A 9,428-nucleotide genomic window follows, 5' to 3' on the forward strand; every position below is an offset into this window, starting at 1 on the left:
AACATGAGCATGGGGATTCCTGTTTTGTTTACTGCACTATCCCCAGTGTCAAGAACAATACCTGGTAAATAGTAAGAGCTTACTTAATATTTGTGGAATGAATGAATGAGTTATTTTATTGCTCATCATACACTCAAGCGTCACAGAGATGGGAACCATATCTTTGTAATGACTGACCGACTAAGGGGAAGAAGTAAGAATAGGTATTCAGTTCAACTGAAGGACTTAAGGCAGGCAATGGATTTAATTATTTTTTCCATTTTTTAATCAAAATACTTTTTCTCCTCAAATAAATTACATCTTCTGTTCCCAGACAAGGTTAACTGTCTTTTCTTCCTTTCTTAAATTTTCGCTCAGTCAAGAAAAGAGCAAAGATTACAATAGGCAGAGTGTGCAACAAAAAATATAGTTATTAAAACAACACTTATCGGGACTTCCCTGGTGGTCCAGTGGTAAAGAATCCACCTTGCAATGCAGGGGATGCGGGTTCAATCCCTGGTCCGGGAACTAGGATCCCACATGCTGCGAGGCAGCTAGGCCGGCGTGCCACAACTACTGAGCTCGTGTGCCTCAACTAGAGAGCCTGTGTGCAGCAAACTACAGAGCCCACGCACTCTGGAACCCGCACGCCACAACTACAGAGCCCATGCGCCCTGGAGCCTGTGTGCCACAACTAGAGAAGAGAAAACCCGCACGCCACAACTAGAGAAAAGCCCGCACACCGCAACAATGAGCCTGCACACCAGAACAAATGATCCTGTGTGCCACAACTAAGACCCAACACAGTCGAAATTAAAAAAAACAAACAAAAAAAAACACTTACCAGCAGGCCGCAAATCAAAACTAAAGAGGAAATTCAAACCTTGAGAATATAAACATAGTTGCTCAATTCATTAATGAGATTTTTCCTATCCAGAGAAAGGGTATAGAAACAGATATGACTCAGAGGGAAGGAAAAATCAACAGATGTGTTGGTTTAATTGTACGGTTCTAAAATACACTCACCAAATGAGGGAGGAATTTGACCCTTCTGATAAGAAGACTTTATGTTTTTTATTAAATAAAGAGCACTTCCTATTCCCCTTTGAATGTATTTCTAGAGGAAATTTCAATGCTTGGAGAATTCCAGCAACTTGTTCCCCCAAAATGACAAGTTCACATTTTAATCTTTTTAACGTACTTATATAAAAACTTATTTATTTCACGTGAAAATTTAAAGAGGAAGTTGACTATGAAGCCAAAAACCCACGTTCTTTTCTCAGAACACATGCACTCGGAAACTTTTCTGCCCCTTGCAGCCCTCTCAGAGGAGGACCAAGGACAGTCACAAAGGCTAGCAGGTGAAGAGGTCCACAACCACCACTGCTAGGGACAGACCTTACAGGGCTCATCTGTGGAGCATCTGGCTATTCATTAGTCATCCCCATGATGGGGCTGAGAGCAAAGTGAAGAGGACTCAGTGTGACAGTGCAGGTAAGTTGGTGGTGGCAATGCCCATTACCAAAGGAGTACAACCTTACAGAAAGCAATCACTAACTTAGAAAATTCACTGTATCAGACACAGTGATAGCTATGTCAGAGTACAAGGGTTGCAGGGAAAGTTGGTTGTGAGAGAACACCTGATTAACTGAATCAAGATCAGAAAAGAAGGAACACACTAATGACTTCACGACATATTAATGGGAACATCATTCAAATTACACAAATTAATTGGTATATAGATCACTTTTCCAGAGCAGATTGTACGCAGGAGACCAGCTCTACCATACACAAGATATGCTTATCTGTTTATGAGGTATCCTTTTCCCATCACAGAAGAATATAACTAACAGCTAATTGCCTTCTGATTACCTGACAATTATCTCTGGAGCTTTAGAAAGGAAACTGTTTCGCCAGGTAACATTTGTTAGGCAGGCGGATGGAAGTGTGGGGCAGAGAACACATGTACACACACACACACACACACACACACACACACAACTGTCTCCCCACAAGGAAATGTATAAGCCACAGAACTATGAACAGTGACCATTCCATTCACATACTTAAATAAGAGTTTTGACTCAAGAGGCATAAAGATAGAATAACCAGACTAGTTTATTCTTGTTATCTAACATAATTATTAATACTACAGCACCCACCCACCCACCCCCAAGTAAAATGTGTTCCAGTTTTGACAATAAATTATACGGTGACCTTACCTAATGGCAACTACCATCTTTCTCATGGAACATTAAGCTTTGGTCGTGAAGCTTGCAAAATTAGTGCTGTAATTTCCCCATAAGGAAATGGATGGTCATATGGGTTAAATCACCCTGCCTTTTCCCTTACAGAAAAGTCATGAATCTGGCAATGTTAACAAAATGAGGAGGGCTTTCAGTAATGAAAGAATCAGCTGTGTTCCTCTATATTCTTTTGCATCTGCCATTTATACAGCTTGCCATGATCATTCCAGAACAATGGGGATTCTCTTGCTAGCCACCAGGGATTTTAAATGTCACCAATAGTTATGAGAAAACGTCTCAACGTTTTATGTTATCTCTGGCTTACTAGACAAAAAGTAGAGTCAGGGATTTGAATCAGAAGCTATTTATTTTTAAGTTAATAGTACAAAATAGTACAAGGCCTTTTTTCCCTCAAAGTCCCCTCCCTACTACCAAGCCTAGAATTATTAGGAATGGCCTCTCCAAAGACTGAAAAAGCCAATGCCAAGAATTCAACTGAAATCCAGGGTCTCCTGCCACACTTCCCTCCCTTATTCACCCAAAGAGCTGGTTCTTATTCCCAACTCGGTGGGAGAGTCAGTGGAGGAGCTGTTGGAAGTGAGGTGAGTGAACAGTCAGTGTTCACCCAGGGCAGCAATTTGCAAGGCAACAGATCTACTCACCACACTCCAAGAGCAGCCCCCTGACCCAGGGGGAGGCCATGGATTCCAGAGCCCTGGTCTCCCACCCCACACTGTCCCAGCGTGTTCTAGGCACGTTTGTACATGTTCCTGCCCCTCGGGTTGCAATCCTCTCACGGTGTTTCTCAGAGTTCAGTCCCATAGATGGCCTTATAACGTAAATACTCTTCTAAGCACTGCAGAACGTTATCGTCCACCTTTGGGTCAAACTTGTTCGCCAAGAGGTGATGATTCTGAAGAATCCAGTGCAGGTCCCCAGCCCCATAAATGCAGATAGCCCGCTGGTGGATTCCAGAGCAAGGTGCATAAGGTGCCCCCATACCGATGTCTCCCTCATGGAGCTGCCATTTGACCAGCCTGGCAATGGCGGTCATGTCTGAGATGTGAAACTTGGGGTGGTAGGGGACAGAGCCAGGCATCCACGGTGCACGCTGAAGGGTGGCCCAGAGGTGTTCATCCGGGCTATAGGTGTCTTTTGCCCATTCGATCAGTCTTTGGGATTTGGGGTTCTCTAAGACATGTTGGACAAAGGCTCGAGAAGCCACAAAATAGGCATTCCCCGTGAACACAGGTAAGTTATCAGGGGGAGGGTCCTTCATCTTGCTGGTTAGGTGCAATGTGTCTGTCACCTCATAGTGGTATTTCCAGCGAGACTTTTTGTACTCAGTAGGTATCTCGGACTCCATACTGTTCTTCCCATTCAACATCTTGAGGGCCAGGACCATCTCAGCATTGGTCTTTATAGGAAAATCTGTCCCACACGTATTCAGTAAGTATTTCCATGGCACTGAGCTCCGGAGCAAGTCTTCCATACAGTTCAGGTCAGCCTGCACCCTGGACCAGGAGGCGTAAACCACCCGGACCAACTTACTGGCCATGAAGACATTTGGGAAGCAGGAAATGATGGCCTTGACTGCCTCTTTGAAAGTTTCTGGGGACTTCTCATCCACATGGACGCAGTATATGTTCTGAGGGGCATACACAGCTCGCAGCAGCCGTTCGAAGTTTTCAATCTTCTCATGGACCACCACAGAGTAGGCGATGGGGAAGTCTAACTCTTCTCTGCTCAGTGGGAACTGGATGAACTTCCTCTGGGATTTAAACTGCTCACAGTCTCTGGTCATGTTGAGGTAATCGGTGTCTGTGAAAGGCTCCCGCTTCTTCTTGACTTCCAGATTGTCCAGGAGAGCCTTGACCACTGCTTCCTGGTCCCCTCGGGTGATCCCAGAACAGTTGATGGATCTCTTTGCTGGCAGCTTCAGGGACTTGTACAAGATGTCCCTACAGCGCTGGCTTCGGAAGTCCCTGGATTCCAGATCCAGGGAATCTATGTCACATTTTAACCTGAGAGAAAGTTTCAGAGCAACGATGGCCAGCAGCATATAGCAGCCCAGGGCCCACAGGTGATGCCCCCCGCAGAGTTTCTTCCTCCACTTAATCATCTTCATGGAATGGGAGACCGGGAGAGTTTGGGCACAGGGAAGGAGGAGGAGGATGAAATCCTTGGACAGAACAAAATGCCTTCAGTTACAAACTAACCTGGAACATGCTCAAGGTACATCAAGTTCAACTCCGAAGTGATGGCAAAAATAGGTTTCTTCTCTAGACAAATATCCTCAGTCAAGTCCTGCCTAGGAACTTCACACACCCAGCTCACTGATGGAGGTCTATAACCTGACACTACAAACCAGCTGATCGTGCTGGGGTTGGGATCAGGATCTGGCTCCACCTCCACCTCAGGAGACAGAAAGGGAAGCAGAGCTGAGTACCTGTTGCTGTAGAGGTGTAATTAATAAGAGGAACTCCCCGCCCTTCATTTTTCCTTCTTCCCCCCAAACCTTACCACCCTGTTTCTAACATAGCTCTTAACTGGGGGATAGAATTTCTGATCGGTCTAGAGAGAAAATCCATGAAATTCAAACTCTCAGCTTCAGTTCTAGAAATGTCCTTTTAAAAGATAAAGTACACTTCTTGCTCTTATTTGACAGTTCATATTTTAGGATGCTTTCACCACATATAATTCATTGGTTAGATGTGGCATCTAGCCACGCTTTAAAGAAAATGTTCTTAAACAAGTACAAAAAATTGGATGTAATTCCAAAAATACATTGTAATCATTCATACAGATAACTCTCAGTCTATCCAAATTTAAAATATATCCACACAGAGACACACAAAGCTATGCATATGCAATATTTAATGAGAGCTTTCTTTGAGCCAGAAATTTCTTTACATTTTCCCATTGAATCTTCACAACATACCTAAAACATAGTAATATTAGGCCTTTTTTATAGAGAGGAAAACAGAAGCTAAATAACTTGCCAAATGTCATATACATTATAAGAAGCAAATCTGGGACTCTTCCATACTCCCTCTTCCCCCCAATTTTTTTTTTTGTTGTTGTGGCATGTGTGTCTGTAAGCCTAATACTTGTTCCTCCAAACCACAGCTACCTTTTAAATAGGGTAAAAGGTTTAAATACCTTTTAAACAGAGTACTTAGAAACTACTATGTAAAAAGCAGATAAACAACAAAGTCCTACTATACAGCACAGGGAACTATATTCAATATCCTGTGATAAACCATAATGGAAAAGAATATGAAAAAGTATGTATATCTGAATCACTAAGGGTACTTAGTACCAACAAAGAAAACCAGATAGTATAGGGGGAAAAAAAAATCCCCAAAAGGAGAAAAAGAGGAACAAAATGTGACATATCCTTCCAGCAATAATTCTTTTCCCTTATCGCAATCTTGTTCAAAGCATAAGACTGTATCCTCTTTAGTAATAACTTATGGGAATCTAAGAGGAAGAAAAAATGAAAAGTAAAGCAAACTCTCACCTTTAATAGCTTCTTTCCTATTTAGGGAAGATCTCTTTCCCAAGGGAAGATCGGTTGGGTTCCATGGAAGCAAATGTGAACACCATGTCTCTTCTTCTTTCAGCCTCTCCAAAATATATTTTCTAACATTCATAGGACGTCCAAGAAACTGTGTCAGGCTCCTTAATCTCTGCAAAGTAAAGAACAGCAGGTGGCTCTGTCACTCACCTTCTGGCTTCTTGCTCTCAGATAAGAGAGCCAGCTCAGATATATCATTCAGGAGCATACTCTCAAGAACAAGTCATCCAGGAAGGTGAGCAAGCAGGAAAAAAATGCTGGCAATGTCTGAGAAGGCAAGCAGCTATTTGATCCAGAACAGCCCAGTTTGTACTCATGCTCTCCTGCCACAAAACCGTTCATAAAAACTTGTCAATACTCAGACAAGAACTTGAAAGCTTTTTTCCCCCTTAACAAGGAACCGTAGAAACACACAGGTATGCCCCTATCTTCTTTTGGCCTGGAGTTCAAATATCACTTCTCTTATGTTCCCTGAATACTCCCTGAATTTCACTGAAGAGTGAAGCAATAAAAATGACCTTCAAGGATTATTTCTTTTGTTGTTTTACTTTAAAGGAAAAGTCAGTGAAAACCAGAGTTTGCTCTTCCACGGCAACTGCTCAGAAAAAAATTCATTTGCCTGTCTTTCCATGACTGTTAATAATTTGTAGGTTGGAGAAATATCCTCGGGGCTCCAGATTGTAGATCTCCGTCACTAATGTCTGTGAGTCTAGGGTTCCTGGCAGTCTGAACAAGGCTAACACTAAGGGTGGTTGGACTTCAGTGAGAGCCCCATGGGTGGTTTTGGCAATACAGTGTGAAAAGTGACTTCTTCAAAACTGCTGACATTGTTTGCCACTGTTTGCCTCTCCCCATCACCCCCAAAGCACCCCTCCAAATATGCAGCATTCCTGGCCAAATATTTGAAATAACAAATTTAATAATTTCACATAAAGAACTTAACCAGGTATCAACTTAAGTAGATAATGGAAAGCAGGGGGAGGGGTAGACGATGCTAAATTATTAAGGAAGTAACCATTGCTGGAAGTAGCTACCACCCCTAGGCTGGAGGAAGGAGGCAAATATTGGGGGATTATTGAGAATTTGGTAAGAGGGATGCCAACAAGTGGAAACTCATACCTCTGGTTGGTGCCGGGGTCTCTGAGCTCAGAGGAGGGCCTCCTAGGCTGAGATCCAGACCTCTCCTGAGGAGCCTGGTGTCTCTGTGCTCCGTTACTGTAAACTAGATTCAGTGCAGCTACATGAAAGAACCACCACTGCGAAGGAAAAGGGTGTTGACATGGTGACGCTCACAGAAGCAGGAAATACGTTTGAAGCCAACAGGAAGTCCCGCCTCCAGTCTGTCGTCCTCCAACGCCCCCTATTGGCAGAGCCTAATAGGGGGCAGCTGGCAAAGCACAAACGTGATTTGCAGACTTCCCTCATCCAGCATCACAAAGCTGAGTCCAGGAGGGCGGGCTTCATACGAAGACAACAGCTTAATAACGAAGAGGAGTTAGTGTTGCCTTCCTCCTGCAAGAACTGTTTATGCAGCCCCCAATAAAGCACAGGGAATTTAGGTCTTTGCTTTTTTTGGACCTCCTCTGCCTGTTTCTGACTGTAGATGAAGACAGACCAATGGCGCGGAACCACATGGAGGCATGTGCGCCCGCTCTTTCATTGGCCCCGCTCCATCGGCCCTGTCTTCTGTCAGCTTTGATCACTCCGAGGCAAAAACGATTAAAGGATAAACACTTGCTCCAGTATCGGAATCTAGCAAAATCTTTCCAATTTGTTTATATCTTACTTCTCTTTGATGGCCACCTCAAAGTCCCACCTTCTTTCCCATAAAAAAAAAAATCAAAGAATCTCTCAATAGAGATAAAATACTTTAAATATTTGATTTTTAAGGTAACCAAAACAGGTATCCACTTTTATTTGCTAAATATATGCTAATGTAACATTAACAAATTGTGGATATATTTTGTTAAGATAATCTACGTATGAGTAACACCAAGGGGCTAGTAGTTATGGGCACACCTGGGCTTTGGCAGGAGAGAGCTAGGTCTGAATCCTGACCCTGCTACTTTCTAGCTGTGTGACCCTGGGCAAATTCTGTAATCCCTCTGTGCTTCAGTGATTTCCTTGGTGTAACTGGGGCTAATACTAATAGCTATTTTATAGGATTGCTGTGAAGATTAAACAAGATAACACATATGGGAGACTTGACTTAAAACCTGGCATATGCAGGCCCTGGGTGAAGGTTACTGTTAAGTAGTCTCCAGTACCAGCCCACAGAGGCCTATTTTGCTCACAGAATAGCTCAAGGAGGGTACAAATAGTGTTCTATAACCCTGGATCAAGGAAAAGTATTGATGCTGGTGATGTGGGTAGATCAGGGAAGAGACCTGGAATTGTCCCCTTCTCTGTGCTCTGGAAAGAGGCTCAGTTTAAGTGGTCAGTGTTAGCACTGCAGAGGGGAGAGGTGAGCTGCAGCTGACCCCAGGGAAGTTCAAGAGAGGAAACAGAATAGCTGGAGAGAAATGGTCTAAGCGTTCCAATAATGGGGAGACTAAGCCAGGCTCATCAGGGTGGATCTGGAAGAATCCAGTGGAGTTTGGTGTTAACTTCGATGGAGGTACAGGGGACCCTGCAGTCCCAACAAGAGGGTCAGAGGAAGGCCCAGGCAGCAGGGATCCAACCATTTTAAGCTGAGTTTACAAACTGGCAAATGCACCCTTTTACTTATTTCATCACGGTGGTGTTTATCTCTAGTATGTGTCACTTTTGTCCTCTCATTAGACTACAAGCTCCTGGAAATCATATTCGTTCTCTGTCAGCACCCAGCACGGTAGGTGTTGGCAGAATTCTAAGGCTGCGCAGAAGAGAAAGGTTGCATGTGGTCACGGAGAGCAAGAGGAGCCCCGCTGACTGGCTATAAGGAGAAGAGGCCGTGACTCAGAGAGGCAGGAAATCGAAAGAGATAAGCAAGCCAAGTTAATGTGTTACCAGATGGGTGCAGCTGGAGTCTGAAAGAGACAAAAGGTACTGAAGAAGATGGGGTGCGGGTACTTTGAGCCCTAACCTTATTCAACGTTCTGTATCAGTGGGCTCTTGGAGAAGACGCGCCGTGAACTCGAGCCACAGAGAAGTGGTCCAAAGACTCAGTATGATCATCTTTGTCTCCAATCAGGGATGTAGGACACAGCTCAGGGTCAGCTGAGATTTGCTGGCTGGCTGGCTGGCTGGGGGCACTCTCCAGTCCCACCCAGAGCTCCACTCCCTCTACGCACCCAAAGCTCTCCCTCCCCCTGGACACACTCCACTTAGAGTGAAGGCAAAAAGAGATTCAAGAAAGAAAAGGGAAGGAAAAAAAAAAAAAAAAAACAGCCCACAGAACTCAGTAAGTACTTATTCGCTGAATGCAGAGGAAACTTCTGAGGGTAGAGAAGAAAATAATCTCCTTGGGTGAAATAATCCAACTTGTTCCTCCCTGCTCCTCACGTTTCCAAGGCGAATCATTTGCTAAATTATAAAGGAGGCCACCTTTCCTTACTCCCCATGCCCCACCTTTGGGTGATGCTCTGATTTCTACCAAGGCCAGGGTTCCTGCTTCTCAGCACCGCAGACCGAGGGGGCAGCCC

The 9,428-nt window shown here is 44.1% G+C and overlaps 1 protein-coding gene across 1 annotated transcript; it reads right to left on the reverse strand.

The window, feature by feature from the left end:
- Positions 1 to 2,586: 2,586 nt before the first annotated feature.
- Positions 2,587 to 7,060, reverse strand: GCNT3 (glucosaminyl (N-acetyl) transferase 3, mucin type). Its single transcript, XM_007165958.3, has 3 exons — positions 6,925 to 7,060; positions 5,749 to 5,917; positions 2,587 to 4,407 (listed from the first exon to the last, which is right to left on the reverse strand). The coding sequence occupies exon 3, from the start codon at positions 4,351 to 4,353 to the stop codon at positions 3,031 to 3,033; it is 1,323 nt and encodes a 440-aa protein (XP_007166020.2). The 5' UTR covers positions 4,354 to 4,407; positions 5,749 to 5,917; positions 6,925 to 7,060; the 3' UTR covers positions 2,587 to 3,030.
- Between the last annotated feature and the right edge of the window lie 2,368 nt (positions 7,061 to 9,428).

This window comes from Balaenoptera acutorostrata, chromosome 3 (genome assembly GCF_949987535.1).
Source record: "Balaenoptera acutorostrata chromosome 3, mBalAcu1.1, whole genome shotgun sequence".
NCBI lineage: Eukaryota > Metazoa > Chordata > Mammalia > Artiodactyla > Balaenopteridae > Balaenoptera > Balaenoptera acutorostrata.

Bases quoted from the DNA above. Each gene is read 5' to 3' on its own strand.
- GCNT3 (XM_007165958.3), bottom strand. From the start codon at position 4,353: ATGAAGATGATTAAGTGGAGGAAGAAACTCTGCGGGGGGCATCACCTG.